The sequence below is a fragment of the Podarcis melisellensis genome, assembly GCF_964234715.1.
Source record: "Podarcis melisellensis genome assembly, chromosome: 4".
Lineage (NCBI taxonomy): Eukaryota > Metazoa > Chordata > Lepidosauria > Squamata > Lacertidae > Podarcis > Podarcis melisellensis.
This window is the reverse complement of record NC_138531.1, coordinates 81,362,622-81,378,962: the sequence shown is the minus strand read 5'-3', so window position 1 is coordinate 81,378,962 and position 16,341 is coordinate 81,362,622. Positions and strand designations below refer to the sequence as shown.

General features: G+C 41.0%; 2 protein-coding genes across 2 annotated transcripts in view; both read right to left on the bottom strand.

The window, feature by feature from the left end:
• Window positions 1-15,108, bottom strand: part of EEF1AKMT1 (EEF1A lysine methyltransferase 1) — a 50,766-nt gene extending 35,658 nt beyond the window's left edge. The window contains exon 1 of the mRNA XM_081908687.1: window positions 15,101-15,108. The gene's annotated coding sequence lies outside the window, so the exon portion shown is untranslated. The remainder of the gene's footprint in view (window positions 1-15,100) is intronic.
• XPO4 (exportin 4) overlaps window positions 1-16,341 on the bottom strand; it is a 64,517-nt gene that overhangs the window by 22,242 nt on the left and 25,934 nt on the right. Inside the window, exons 5-12 of the mRNA XM_081908678.1 lie at window positions 12,990-13,106; window positions 12,270-12,423; window positions 10,119-10,231; window positions 7,662-7,819; window positions 7,305-7,479; window positions 2,830-3,006; window positions 912-1,054; window positions 657-799 (exon numbers count right to left, since the gene is read on the bottom strand). Coding sequence (XP_081764804.1) covers window positions 657-799; window positions 912-1,054; window positions 2,830-3,006; window positions 7,305-7,479; window positions 7,662-7,819; window positions 10,119-10,231; window positions 12,270-12,423; window positions 12,990-13,106 — 1,180 coding nt within the window. The remainder of the gene's footprint in view (window positions 1-656; window positions 800-911; window positions 1,055-2,829; window positions 3,007-7,304; window positions 7,480-7,661; window positions 7,820-10,118; window positions 10,232-12,269; window positions 12,424-12,989; window positions 13,107-16,341) is intronic.

Genomic DNA, 16,341 nt, shown 5'->3' with positions numbered 1-16,341 from the left:
TGCTTAAGTTTCATTGTCTCAGTGCTAGTGGGACTAAGTGGTGAGGCTTTCTGAACTCTGAAGGAACAGACTCCTTTTAAGATTCCCTAAATATTTAGGGTCATCGAAAAAAGTGGGGGGAGAAACTTAAGGTTGGGGGGTTGATAGCCTGTTGAGCTGAGTTTCTACTGGAAAAGCTCAGGCCACTGTGGCTAGGCAGCACCATTGGGCAGGGAGAAGAAGAAAAACTGCCTCTCCACCTCCTGCTTCCTGGCTTACAACTGTAAGAGCAGCTTCATCCCAATGTAAACTGTTCTCCCTCAGCAACAGAGAATTGATGTGTTGTTTAATGGTACTATCCTTTACCCAAACCTCTTCTTCAACAGATGCACACCAGAGGCACTAAGAAACTTTTGCAAATGGTGTTATTCATTTTTTATCATTCCTTATTATATTTTATTTTATGGCCGGGGGGCAGGCTATGATGAGCTACTGTCACAGTTACAGAAAGCCCAGCATGGCCTCTTCCTGCTCCCTTGAGGGCGCATCCTCATGTGTGAACAGTGTACACGCAACTTCCATTGTTAAGCAAAAACTACCAAAACGTCAGTCAAAGCAGCACCCGCTTCCAACGGTGCAACATCAGTGGTTTGTGTGTTCAAAGATTTTCTACTCACCTGTGACTAGGATGAGCCAATGAATGTCCTCATATAGGTCATCAAGCGCTTTATTGTCAATAGAGGCTGACCCGGCTGAGCTAATTAACTGCTGATGCCTTTGCAACTGGCCATGAAGCCTTGTCACTCTGTCTTCTAATAAGCTGAGGGAAAGTATTGAGAAAACTTGATCGTAATTGCATTCACCCTGGGGGAAACCCCTGTAAGCACATTTACAAAGGACTGCCACAGTCCAGAAATGATTGAAGGCCATACCTTGTAAGAAGAGGTATACAGTGTTCGGCAGCAATTCTTCCTAACATGCCTACGCTGGCCAGCTGGTCACAGAACTGCTCTCTGTCATCCTCCTGCAGCTCACTTATTTCTTCCTCTTCTCTGGAGGCAACACCATTGGCAGTCTGACATTGAAATGAGTTAAGCAGATGTTGAGGAGAAGAAGAAGAAGAAGAAGGAGGAGGAGGAGGAGGAGGAGGAGGAGGAGGAGGAGGAGGAGAGGAAGAAGAGTTTGGATTTGAAATCCCGCTTTATCATTACCCGAAGGAGTCTCAAAGCGGCTAACATTCTCCTTTCCCTTCATCCCCCACAACAAATACTATGTGAGGTGAGTGGGGCTGAGAGACTTCAAAGAAGTGTGACTAGCCCAAGGTCACCCAGCAGCTGCATGTGGAGGAGCGGAGAAGAGAACCCAGTTCCCCAGATTATGAATCTACCACTCTTAGCCACTACACCACACTGGCTCTCTGTGAGTTCCAGTGAAGTTCCTTCACTGGTACACAGAAAGATACAACTCCCTGGCTGCTTGTTAACTGTTATTTCCCCCCCTCACCCACCCCCCTCAGTACCTCAAAAACAAAACATAGATTCAAGAAAGTCTGGCTGGTTTCCTCACTTTCTCTTCCCACAGGTAGAGGAACTAGAAAAACCATTTAAAATTGCTGAAGACATCACAGTAAGGATGCAAGGCGTGACTTCTTTCTGAGGACCTCTTTCAGCCCTCTTTCATTTATGCAAACCGTCAAATAATACTCTTAAACTTCAAAGCCTCAGCTGTTTCCTGAAGAGTGCCTCTCTACTTGAAAATCCTAGCTGCTACTTTGATATCGAACAAGCCAGCCTCTGCCATGCCAGCTGTGGCTTTTAAATGGTTACTCATGGGAGGAGTGCCTCATCATGCAGACATCTAAGATTTAACCTGTATAAACAAATTACGCTAAAATTGCCAAATTATAAATTCAATGACTTCATTTACTAAGTATTTCTTGTACTGGCACTGATAAGCTTCTAATAGTGCTACCATGTGCATTAACCATGCTTTGTACAGCACGTGTAGAAACACTGAGTCACTTCAATATACTTTAAAAGGGCAACAATGGGCATTCCCTAAAACAAAAGGAATACAGCTTCTGATAGGTACTCGCTCTCAAGCAATCTACATAAAAAACTGGAAACCAAGCAAAGATTATATCCATTTTGTCCTTTAAAACACCACAGAAGCTTGCTCTCTCTTCCTGGCTTGATAATACCCTACACCTTGAATTGTCAAAACGTAAAACCTTAATAATTCTGCAGTAGATTATATCTGAGATATGAAAAAACAACAACTAGATTCCGACTCTTCAGAACTTTAAATGGCAGACTAAGAAAGCTGGAGGAGGCTTAAGTCATACTGACAAGGAAAGGACTGCCCTATTGTTGCTATTTGGTTAGGGTTTTTTTCTTCCGATAGGTTTAGACTTGTTTAAATTGGGAATTTTTAAAATCCATTTTTGTTGTAAGATGCCTTGGAAACAGTTACAGTGGTATATAAATTTAGGGCTCAGCTCACACTGCAGGAGCCTTCCCCAATCAGGTGCCCTCTTGATATTTTGAACTATAATCCAATAGGTGCCAGCCAGCATCAAGGAAAGATCCCTTTTGTTTGTGGAGTTACAATTCTGGATCCAACCCATAGTCGATAGGTAAAATTACTTCTGCTATTTAGTGTGTGGTTTGTCATGGGCAGGAGACAACTGGAGCTAAACAGCAGGAAGAAAAAGCTCAGTCAAGTGTCTTTCCTTTCTTGTAAATATTTCAGCCTCCTCTGTTAATTTTAATATTTATTTTATTGTAGGCAAACCAAAGCTTTTTAATTACTCTGCAACCCCAGACCTTCACTGACAGCTCAAGAACTTACCAAATTCCTTGTACCATCAGGAGCAGCTAAGTGGCACTGGATGTAAGAATTAAAAACCTGAACAGCATGTTGGGTAAAGAAGCCTTTATGGAAATGTTTGTCATCTTGTACCAGAGTTAGCCAGGATTCCAAGAGCTTGTCATATGCCTCCATGTATACCATGTCGTCTTTGTCAAGCTAAGGAAACAGAAGAAAAAGACCTGTTACCCGACAAAAAGTTGCCCAAGCTTTCTTCATGTTACACTACTGTGCCTATTAAGAACACAAGGACAAAGTGTTTTCAATAACATACACTCGCAGATTATCAACGCATGTACCACTCATTCCGAAAACAGTTCACAGTTGGCACTTTCTGGAGAAAGATACTTTTTAGTGGATCCAAGCATCTAAAATTGCAGACAGGCTGGATCCAAACAGCTGGTTGCAAAATCAACTAAGACACACCACACCAGATATAGCAACTTGTGCCAGCTCAAATGCCACTACAGAGGGTCTCTCAAGTCTCAGAGTTGGCTTTTCAGGGATGTAGGCGGGTTGCAGCACAAATGAGGCTGCGAAAACCTGTTTGGGGAGTAGAACGTAACTTGCAGTTCTTAATGTCTAATCCATTTCGACTGTAACAAAGTAGGTAGATGTGTTTTGATGAATATGACATCTTTTTGTTAATTCGTTTACCTTTTTAAAAAAAACAAACCAAAGAACACCAATATATTTTGCCTCTGAAAAACATATTTAACATTTTGAGAATAAGGAATCATTGAACACAATGCCTCCAGTCAGTCAGTCTTCCATAGTAATAAGTGCTCCCTCTTGCGGGCTCTTTTTTGCAAGTTATGAGGTCTCAAAACTTAAGGAAGTGTTTTAGCTACCTAACAAAAAACTAAAAAAAAACCCCAGCAGCTGCTCAGAGATAAGCTTACCAAAAAGTTGTCTAATAATAATAATAATAATAATAATAATAATAATAATAATATTCTTCCTTCTGAATTTCTTGAAAGATGATTAGAAAATTCAACCAGCTTCTTCAATGATTGGACAATGGAATTAGAATAGACTCATAGCCCTTTTCACATATTGGTAAAACTGGATATAATCAACATGCAGTGAGATTGTCCCAGTTCAGTTCTTATGCCAAGTATACCCACTGGGCCGGCCTCACATACATATCATGGAGTCCCAGTGGAGTCCCATGATTAAATCATTGTTGTACTACAATAAAACATGATGACCGAAGCTGCCTGTTAAATTGAATAGCCCCTCCCCTAAATGAAACAGGAAGGCCTTGTTTCCTTTTCCCAGTCTCAAAATTCTTTTTTACACCCAGCTACTCCTTCCCCTTCCTCACAACCACACAGATGAGAAAAGCCTACTTATGTACCCCACCCCCAACGAAAGCACATAGCGATTGTCGAGAGATGTAACGCTTTTCCGAACTGAATTATTTCGAATGTGCTTTGTGCTAAGTGCTGATCAATGTTATTGACTTCAGTCCATATGGCACAACTTTTGGCTTGTTGCTGATCCTTGCTCTTCTCTGCACATATCAGGAGGGACTTCAGGAGTGCCATGCACAGTGGTACCTCGGAAGTCAAACGGAATCTGTTCCGGAAGTCCATTCAACTTCTAAAACGTTTGGAAACCAAGGCACAGCTTCCGATTGGCTGTAGGAAGCTCCTGCAGCCAATTGGAAGCTGTGGAAGCCGTGTCAGACGTTCAGGTTCCAAAGAACTTTCGCAAACCAGAACATTAACTTCCTGGTTTGCGGTGTTTGGGAGCCAAAATGTTTGAGTCGCAAGGCATTTGGGATGACTGTACTGCACTTGGTTTTTGGAGCAAACACTCATGGGCTGCTTCTGCCTGCACCAAACTTCAGCATAGCATAACTGCTCCCCAAATCCTCCTCTAAGAATGGGAGCTCTCATGTCGGACTGAGCTTTTACACTCCTGGTTCTGTGTAAGAACCTCCCTCCCTACTGTGTGCGGAGAACCTCGGGAGGGACACATGAGCATCTAGCCTGCCAAGTGGGCCAGGGATACTTCTTAAGCAAACAGCTTGGAGGAGGCCTGTAAAAGATTACGAAGGAAAACTGACAGCACAACTCACGCTTTTTTCCAACCCATATGGAGATCTATCATTCCATTCTACTGGAATGTTGTAAATACAAAGCAAAAATTAACTTTGTGAGCCAAAAATACATGTTCTGTTAAGTGAAACCAGAACACATGCAAAAACTGGGCTGTTCTAGTAATTCAACTATTTAAAATATTCTTTAAAGAATGAGGAAACCTGAGCCACTTTATCCTAACGCCCTGACAGCCCATAGGCTGGTCTTCCTGAAAATTTGGCCAACCCATGAAAAGGCAAACATCAACTAACAGAGCAGTTCATGGGAAACTGTCCCTTGTAATTTGTTTCCAGTCAATCAACTGCCTTTAGAAAACTTCTGAAGGATATTAGCTTGTTTGATAACCGTGTTGCGTCCCTCCCTGGTCATTTAATTAGAACACACATTTAGAGACTCTTTGGGCACAAGGACATGCTGTACCAGTACGAACCTACAAGGTATTAAGAACTGTCAGTGCAGAATCCTCTGCAGGAAATCTAATACCCATCTGGTGTTTGAAATATAGCCATCTGTGCCAAAAGAAAAACCATAATCAAGAAAGCTAAATGCCACTATGACATTGCATCCAAAATTAAGCAAAAGCGAATAAACTATTCCACTAGTTGCATTCGGGATTTTGGTGACAAGATGGCTTCAGAGCCTTCGGGGAGGATGCATTTTAAAAACTGGAAGGTGAACTGTTTGTGTAAGGCAGAAGATCCATTCAGTGCGAATGAACTGTAAGCAGATTCAATGATCTTTCGTTACTTCTTTCAAGCTAGGACAAAATGCACTAAACTGCAATCAGGAATGGTAAGGCCTACCTACACTGGACATTACAAGATAACTTTATTATAAGATGAAAAGGGATTTCATATGAAGCAGAATAAAGGCTATAAAGGGTGAGAGTTTGCAGTGAGTAAGACCCAGAACAGAGTCTTAAGCCAATTTATGAAAAGTTGGTCTGTCAGTCTTTGATGATACTATTATTATTATTATTATTATTATTAGCCGCCCTTCACCCTACAGGCCCAGAGCAGCTAAGAACAATTAAAACACAATGTCAAAAACAGTTTAAAGCAAATTACAATCAAAGTATGTCCTAAATATATATATCTCAAGTGACAAAATCCATTGTAAAGAGAGGTTTCTTCAGCATTCACCAAAAGTTGCATAATCAAGATGAAAGATGCACTTTTGTGGGGAGGAAGTTCTACAAGTTAGGCGCTGCCAGGGAGCATGTCCTCTCCTGAGTCACCACCCCCTGGGTTTCTGACCATATCTCCGCCCTGACAAATCAACCCTTCCATGAATGGCAGGAGCTATGCATAATGTGTGCATCTTACTTGATTATAAACTAACTGGAATCAGCTGCGGAAGTGGTGTGCCTTTTCTAGGTTATGCCAAGTGTGAAGCTTTCCAGTGAAAATAGTAAAATGGTGGGGCAGTTGCAAGAAGAACCCAGGAAGGAAGAATGGTGTGAGGTTCATGGGATGTGAAAAGAAGTCCTGTCATATCAGTTGGGTATCCTTCACAATAATAATAATAATAATAATAATAATAATAATAATAATAATAATAATAATAAAAATTTTATTTATATCCCGCCCTCCCCAGGCGAAGCTGGGCTCAGGGCAGCTAACAACAATCAAATAGTTTAAAAAGAGTTGCGACAGATATTCATTTCCATGCTTCAGACACAGTATTGGAGCTCAAGCTGTACTTTCCTGTAGGTGTGTCAAACTACACACAAAAACATGAAGCGTATTTGAGAGAGACGTTTATCTGCTTAGGATTTATTGAGCTTCCTTTTCAACTACCAGTTCATAAAAGGCACAGCAGTGAACAAAGCTGTTTATGTAACAAAAGTGTCCAATTCAATCCTGCTGTTCCCAATAAAAGGCAATGATTTCATGGATGGGAATTAAAGAGATAATTTAACAAGAACTAGATTTGGTATGGTGTCATAGCAAGAAAAAACACCCCAAAGCAGCCTCATTTGTTCACTCTGTGGTTCCCGTTTCCCCACGTTAAAAGTATTTTCTTAATTAAAAAAACAAAGTTAAACTCTCAAGCAAAATTCAAAAGCTGCACTGAGGCAGGTACCTAACACACAATTTTAAAATGTGAATTCACTGCTGAAGTGCCAAGTTTTGAACTAGTACTAACTTCTCACCTAATACTGTCTCAAAAACTGCTCTCCAATTACCCCGTTTGCACACAAAAAGTAGACTAACACAACTCATTAGAACTATTACAAATATATTTAGCATTTGTGGGGTGGGGGTGGAGGATGCATGGCAAGCTGAACTAAAAACTAAAGATAAAATTTTTGAGCAAGCCTTTAGGAATTCAAAGATCTGTACTCACCACTTCTTCCAAGGCAGCACTTCTCCCAAAAGAGCAAGTGAGGTGTGTGAGGCAGTTAACGAACGAAGAAAAAAGTTCATTTGGAATGGCTGTTAATATATTGCGAGGAAATACAGTGATCAAGTTGCTGATTATACTTGATATTCCCACCGCTTCAGAGTCCTCTATCTCAATTCTGCTAAGACAAAACATTTTTATTTTTTAAGAGAGAAGAGTAAATAACTCTACCGGCATAGTCAAATCAAGACCCACTGTCAAGAATCTTTTAAGTATTCCACGCCACTGTTCAAGCTGCAAAGAACTACAGGAAGCAAGTCCCTCCCTCCTCAAATTCTAGGAAGCAAACCTATTACATACCCATTGATAGTGTTGAGCAATCCCTCAATGAAGTGAGCTAAGTAATCGACTTGAGAACTTTCATCTGGAAAAACTGGCCCGTGGAGAGAGGCTAGCTGAGCCAAGCACTGCAGCGAGTCTTGTGCCATATCTGTGTCTTCTCTAATTTTTCGATGCACCTTTTTGGAAGCAAGAGGGTTAACATCACATGAGAGGCGGGGGTAGGAAATTAGACATTCTTCTACCATCGCCACATGGCTTGCAATCCTAAAGAGCACACTGCGAGTCCATGCACACTCAACACACGCTCAGAGCTTTCTCCACTGAATTTGAAATCAAGAGTCTTATTATTTCTAGGCACCCTAAACCTTCCAAGCTGCCCTCTCAATATACCAACTTCATAAGCCATATTTAATTAGTCGAAGGCAATGTTTCGCTGGGACCTACCTACATGTTGAACTGTCTATGCATGTTGAGACTTAAGAGAGAAACAGATGCCAGTCAGACATGCTGCTACTTCTAAAAACAGCAATAATGACAGCCATCTGTATTATGCTAACTATGCCTGGGCTAAAGTTAGTCGACAAGTTCAATCAAGATTATATAGATGCTTCTTTAGCAGAGGTAAACACAGAAGCCGCAAGAAACCAAATATATTTTGCTTGCAGCAAAATCTTTTGATTCCGTTTTGATCCACTCATTTCTGCGAGCAGGATCATGTCACTCTTCCTCAGGAGGTCCTCAATGAGAAGAAATCATCTCAACAAAGTGAGCATCCATTTATTGACTGAATTTTTATGACAAAATAAGGATATCAAGAGAACTTACTTTACATAAATTCTTGGGTGCAAATTAGAGCATCTAGAATCCGACATCAAGAAATAGTCATCCAATAAGAAATACAATACTAGTAATTGAAATCTATGGATATAAATTAAATGAATGCCCATCTCAAAGTACTAAAAAAAATAGAAGTGGTGATAAATTAGCGTTCTCTTTGATTAAAGGAACACATTGAATTTTTAATATAACGAGATTCACTGTAGTGCTATGTTTTCTAGTTTAATCGAAGCTCCTACTGAAACACAAGCATGGCAAATAAACACTGCAAATCAGGAATTAGCCAGCACAGCAGAGATTCTGCTTTTTAGATACTTAGTAAGCCATAAAAAAGCTGATAAATGTGTTAGTTACCCTTTCATTTGTATGAATTTGATATCTAAAATAAATCTAAGTGTGTCTGGTAAAGAGAGTGATATAATTTGAAAAGAAGTTCTTTTACCAATAAAAGTGAGCCTTTGAGCCAGAGACCTCGTAACAGAGAATTACATTAGAAAGGGTTAACCTGTAAATGCAAAAACTATTTGCTTGTGGGGGTTCCCAGCTGACAGTAGCAACTGTCTGGGTTGTCTAGACAGCTGTTCACATTGTGTGCAGCTGTTAAACGGTCTGCCAGCAAGTTTTTCACCTTTTTGAAAATGCTTGAGCAAGATAAAAAAACTCACAAGTAACTATGTACACACAACAGCTAAAATTGTCAAGCAAATTAATACACTATACAAAATATTTACTAAACGCTATTTGACATCTAGACAAGAGTTTTAAATATTTCTTAGCTTTGAAACCAATACCCGCACATTCCTGCAATACACCATTTTATTCCTGGAGATAAACCTAAACTGGTTTCTTCCATGTATTTTTTTCAGGATGGTAATCTATATTCTTAAAGCATTGTCTTTTTCTCCATTAACGTGCAATGATTTGGAACCAAACCAAAGCACCACTGAACATGTCTAGATGGCCACAGATTTCCTGAACAGAGTGCTCAAGGCACCAAAGGCGGCCTCACATGCAATGCCGTGATTTCTTATATGGTAGAGAGATCTATGTAGAAGACATACATGTGCACTGTTCACATGCAGCAAACATGCATGACAAAATTGACACATGTGTCCCTGGTTGCTTATGACAGCGACACACATCTTTCCTGCACGGAAACATCATCAAAGTAGGAAGTTGCCTACATGGGTATACAGCCCTTAAGCTGCATTAAGTTCTGCTATACCAAATGAGAATAGGGCCTTCCGAGACAGCAGGCAAGGATTTGTCTGCTTTTTGTAATCGACTGGGAATTTTTAAGTGTCGTTATTAGGGAATTGACTAACTTCACCCTGCAACACCACTTCTCAGGTCTAAATGACACCCAGATTAAACCCTATTAAAATTCATTGGAAACTTAAATATGGTGCCTTCAATTCTTTTCACCAAGCAAGATCTTAAAGCAACAACATCAGCGCACATAGGAAGAATTTCCGTTAACCTCTAACTAACAAACAAACCAACAAAAACAGTGTGACCTTTAGAAATATAACTGTTTGGCAAGTAAGAGAATTTCATCTATGCAACCCTCACCTGAATTCAGAGAAGGGAGTACCAGCTTCTTTCCTACTAAGCTAGCAACAGCAGAATGGGACTTACCGTAAAGAAAAGCTCCATAACTCTGCTGTCCAGGAGGGTCTCACGCCAGGACTCTGTTGGCTTTAGCATCACATTTTGTGAGGATTCAAACATAGCTATATAATGTCTGCCTAGTTATCGGGTGTCAAGGTCAACAACAACATTCCGACTTGCCTTTAAAGAAAGAGGAAAGAAAAAAAAGAATCCCAGATACAACAGGTCCCATTCAGAAAGAATGCAATGGAAACAAGCTTTAAGCCCCTCCACATACACAGCATAATTCATGCATGAGGGCAAGGAATAAAAGGTATTAAGGACTGGGAAAAAAGAATGCCCTAGGAATGCCAGATAACAGTTTGATCACAATGACGAGACATTCCATAGTGGCACAATCACTTTAATAATCATCCCGTTGTGACAGGAGAAAGGGAAACAAAAATGATACCACACTTGGCAGGTATGCAAACTTGAACAAAATATTTTTCTTAAACCATTCTGAAATGTTATTGGCTGACTTTATCACAAAATTAAAACGAGCCCTTTGAAATCTGTTGATCCTGATCTTTATAACAATCTAACAGGCTTCACAGAATTAAATGGAGTTTATCTTCAAGCTATGCAGAAGAACAAATGAAAATCCTAATATATACAGGACTGGGGCAGAGCTATCCTGCTGGGGTGGGATGGAGAGAATCCAAGGTAGAAAGAAAGAAAGAAAGAAAGAAAGAAAGAAAGAAAGAAAGAAAGAAAGAAAGAAAGAAAGAAAGAAAGAGGGAGGGAGGAAGGACTACCACTAATTTCAGTGGGTCTTATTTCCAAGTAAATGAGCTAAGGATTTCTGAATCAAGGGACAGACAATGAGTTCTATGGGGCTAGAGCATCAAAATGGGAGACAGTCCTCTAAAATAAACAGGCTGAACAACCCTATCACAGAAAACTATTACAAAATATTATGAGATTTATTTTGGCAATAAAAATATACATGTAATAAAGATGTGAACATTTGCACTCAACGTTAAACCAAAGTTATAACAAACTATGAATGTTTAAGATATCTGCCAGTTATCTGATTTATTGTGTGGTTCAATTTATCGTATTTTGCCAAGCACAGAAAAATATTCCATTCATTTTAAAGTTCCACACATAAAGCAGGAAGAAACCATTGGTCTGAAGGGCTAAACCGCTAAACACATATTTCTTCCTAAAGATGCGTTGCACAGCTTTTGGAGCCCCCCCCCCAATGATGCATAGTTGGCTAATTTCAAAACTGGAGTGGTAAATTACGCTGCACATCATTCACCACCCTATCAAACAACTGGTAGGCTTTTTTGGGGGGGGTGCTGAAAATTGAAAAACAACAACAAAGGAACCATTTCAGTGCTGTCAGAATACAATGCCTTTGACAATTATTCAATTTAAATAAAAACCATTTGCAATAAGGGTAGGGCATAATGTAATTCAAGAGGGTGCACACTTGTTTTTAAAGATAAAGATTTGAAAGATTCTCACAACATAATAAGTATGTATTATTATTACAAAGTGTAAATGCAGTAGTTGCTATGATCAGAACAGCGGGTCTTGTCTTCTGTATGGGCCCTTTGGCCTCCAGCACCTCCCCCTCCTTTTTTAACCTCTTATTTTTAACTTTGCTTAGGGGTGGGGGTGTGCTGCAAAGTGCAATGTCAGTAGGACCCCCAGCCTCCTGCCATCTTAATTTGCCCAGAGGCAGATTTCTGCCATAGGCCTGTGCCCCAAAGTCTTTTAAGAACCTAGCAACGCCCATGTAAATAAATAAAAACACAAAATAAATACAGATAAATACAAAAATATAAATAGCAGCTTCAGCATAAGTATATGTCTAACTGTATAACCACATATATTAATAAACCCCCGGTTCGGTATCCTCTTGACCCGGGCGTCTAATTCCAGCTCCTATCTAGCTCCAGTTTTGTTGTGTTGCTAATTGTTGTCTTTCTGCAGATGCTTAGTCAAATATTTTGATGCATTTGCAACAGCGAACTATGAGTGATTAGCAAAGAACGCAGCGACATAGCAAACGTAGCAGCCCGTTGGGAATAAAATTAGAATTCTGAAGCTTACAATTCCTCAAGACTGTTTGTCAAGATCAGGTGATTATTTCCCACATGTAATAAACAATCTTCCAAAGGATATAATTTGGAGGGAGAAAATTCCAGCTTAAGACCTGATTGGCTAGTGCAAGATAACGCTGAAAGACTGAAGACATCTGAGCATTAAGGTTTTCACGCCGGCTGAATTCCTGTAGTACCTCTACTGTGAGCATGAAGATCTGTCGGAGGTCGTCCTCCTGTCCGGGATAAGCAAAAAACGTTTTAATTTCTTTGGTTAAAATAATAAAACTATCAGGATTTTTTTTAAAAAAAAATACATGCTCCTTAGTGTGTGTTCTTTGCAATCTGAAGATTGCCTTGCACCAAGTCAGATCACTGGTCTATCTAGGGCAGGGGTGTTAACTGGATTCTAGACCGGCTGCCAGTGAGAAGACCTTTAACCAGCCTTACCTGGAAACATTAAGCAGTGGCGTGCAATCAGTGGACTAGGGGGACGAGACTAGATCCATCTCTCCCACCACCTTCCCAAAGCCCACCACCGATGCCAAGAATTGACCTGCATGCAAAGCACTCAGCTATAGTCCAAGTTAACAGACAGCTCTTTTCAGATGACAGGTGATTTAACGCAATGCGTGTGTGTGAAGAGGCTCATGGAGATAAGTCTTGTCTATTACCTACAAACTCAACTACTGTACTTATAGATACTCTTGTTTACTTTTGTGTACATATCTGTAAGTGAAACGGGGATTTCCTTTATTCTATATTTCTAAGAAGAAATGTCAACCATGCAATATTTGTTTACCTGAAATATCCGCTTGCAGTTGCCGTGGAACTCCATGCTTAGCCCAATGTTGCTGGTTTTACTTGAACTTGAGAACTCGCTCAACAGCGCCGTTAAAATGGAGCAGGCCAGTGTTTGCTGCAAGGATACAGGGGAAGTATTATTATTATTATTACTACTACTAAATTAAGTGTATGATGAAGTAAACCTCAACAATATCTTAACACAACACATCTGTTATATTACTTATTTTAAGAAAACCAGCGTTAGAAACTCAAGATATATAAGCTAGGGGCCAAATGGCTCCTTAAACCAAGGTTACAGTCGCCAAATGGAATGTCTAAAGTCTTATTTTTCAAATGATGGACGGATTGTGATTGATTCTCAGTTCAGATGACAACCTTGAGCTAGTTAAGAGCTTTGAGAACTTAAAGAAGAAAAGTCACTTGATGGACAGTCCACATATATATTTGCCTATTCCTACTCTCTTTTTTGGGGACGCGGGTGGCGCTGTGGGTAAAAGCCTCAGCGCCTAGGGCTTGCCGATCGAAAGGTCGGCGGTTCGAATCCCCGCGGCTGGGTGCGCTCCCGTTGCTCGGTCCTAGCGCCTGCCAACCTAGCAGTTCGAAAGCACCCTTGGGTGCAAGTAGTTAAATAGGGACCGCTTACTAGCGGGAAGGTAAACGGCGTTTCCGTGTGCAGCTCTGGCTCACCAGAGCAGCTTCGTCACGCTGGCCACGTGACCCGGAAGTGTCTCCGGACAGCGCTGGCCCCTGGCTTCTTAAGTGAGATGGGCGCACAACCCCAGAGTCTGTCAAGACTGGCCCGTACGGGCAGGGGTACCTTTACCTTTACCTTTACTCTTTTTTTTGTAATGGTGACTGCTTCTGCTCAGGCTTCCCACTCTCTGAGCAGTTTAAGGAAGCCCCTATTGCCCTGACAGTTCATGTGAGCCAAAGTGGTATGGCGGCTTGCTCAGTAGGGCTGGGTGATGTATCTCTGCTGCTTCATTCCCTAAGGTGGGGAGGAAGAAGCAGCCGAGATGCATTCCATACATTGTGATATATCAATCATATCACAGTATTTAGGTATCACCCAGCCCTACTGAAAACATTGGAAAGTCAGGCAATAGTTATATGGTCCAAGTCACTTACAGGGGCCACCAGTGAAAAAATCTCAGTATTTTTTTTTTTAAAATAATTTATTAATCATCTTTCACTTGTGTCTCAAGGTGACCATACCATACCTACCTACCCACCATAAAACAGATAAAATAGTTTTAAAAGGTCTAAACAGTTTTAAAGGTCTAAAAACAATAAAAAATGAACACCGAAGGCAGCTGGAAAAGCTTGTTGAAACAAAAATGTATTCATTTAGTTCTGGAAAGAACAGGTAGTGGGTGCCATATCTCAACAGGGGTGCAGTTCCACAGGACTGCGGCAGCTAGGCAGAAAATCCTGCTACAAGTTACTGTAGAGCAGGCTTGCAGAATACAGCGACCTGGTGGGTATATAAGGGATAAGGTGATCTCTCAAGTAACCTGGTCCTGAGTTATATAAAAGGCCTTATATGTTATTACCTTGAACTTGCCCTGGTAGCAGATTGGCAGCCAGCGCAAATCCTCCAAACAAGGTGTTATATTCTGGCAGTAGTTTCATAGAAACATAGAATTGTAGAGCTGGAAGGGTCCCTGAGCTAAGGCCTCCCGACCAACTTCAACGGTAGATCCACATAGAGGACTTTGCAGTAATACAACCTTTAGTTGAATCCAGCCTTATGGTTTTACTCTGCGTACAATTTAGGAACATGATGTAAGAAGAGCCTGATGGGTCAGGCTAATGGCCCATCTAGTCCAGCATCCTGTTCTCACACAGGGACCATCCAAATGCCTGTGGGAACCCTGGAAGCAGGACCTGAGCACAGCAGTATTCTCGCCTCTAGTGACTGGTATTCAGAAGCACATTGCCTCTGACCATGGAGGCAGAACATAGTTGTATACCACCCTCTACAGTGGTACCTCAGGTTACATACGCTTCAGGTTACATACTCTTCAAGTTACAGACTTCGCTAACCCAGAAATAGTGCTTCAGGTTAAGAACTTTGCTTCAGGATGAGAACAGAAATTGTGCTACAGCGGCGCGGCGGCAGCAGGAGGCCCCATTAGCTAAAGTGGTGCTTCAGTTTAAGAACAGTTTCAGGTTAAGTACGGACCTCCGGAACGAATTAAGTACTTAACCTGAGGTACCACTGTATTCAGAAGCACATTGCCTCTGACCATGGAGGCAGAACATAGTTGTATACCACCCTCTATCTGAAAATTGGGGGAGGGGGTGCACAAAAAGGGAAAAAAGAAAACAAGTCTAATGGTTGAAATTCCTAAATCAATCAATAAAAGTCAAAATATGGCTTTATAGAACATTTTGGCTACCTTTATACTCAAAAGAGCTACTTATTGTCGTGGATCAGTCATAATCTTGCCAGGTTACAACACATGGGGCTTTAAAGGTTTTTTGGGGGGGCGGAGTTAAGGTTGGACACATATAAATTTCCCATGAGAGCGTGGATAGAGAGAAGTTTCTCTCTCTCAAAAGGCTAGAACTTCAATGAAGCAGAATGGTGGAAAATTCAGGAAAGACAAGACCTTTTCACACAGCACACGATGGAACGATCACAATGCGTAGTGGTGGCTACCCATATAGACACCTTTAAAAGGGAATTAGACAAACTCATAGAAGATTAGGTTATCACTAGACATGATGGCTGTGTACTCCAAGACCAGGGGCAGCAACAAGAGAGAGGGCTGCTTCACTCATGCCCTGCTTGTGGGCCTCATCCAGGAATCTGGTTAGCCACAGTGAAAAAAACATATGCTTGACTGGATGAGGCTTTGGTATCACCCAGCAGGGCTCTTCTTAGGTTCTTATTGCAAGGTTCCAAAGCCCCTCTAAAAGCTAGAAGCTTTAAATATTGCATGCTCATATTAGTAGTACCTCGGGTTACATATGCTTCAGGTTACATACGCTTCAGGTTATAGACTCCGCTAACCCAGAAATAGTACCTCGGGTTAAGAACATTGCTTCAGGATGAGAACACAAATCGCTCAGCGGCGGCACAGCAACAGCGAGAGACCCTATTAGCTAGAGTGGTGCTTCAGGTTAAGAACAGTTTCAGGTTAAGAAGGACCTCCAGAACAAATTAAGTACTTAACCTGAGGTACCACTGTATTTGCATTTTCCAGACAAAGGTCTGTTGCAGTTTTATCTTGGTAGCTAAACACGTCTTGACCAGGCCAGTAGCTGGATAGGAAAACCCTACCTGTGTCAATGAATTTCACTAAAATCTGTAGTAGTGAACTTTGTTCAGTTCATCCCCA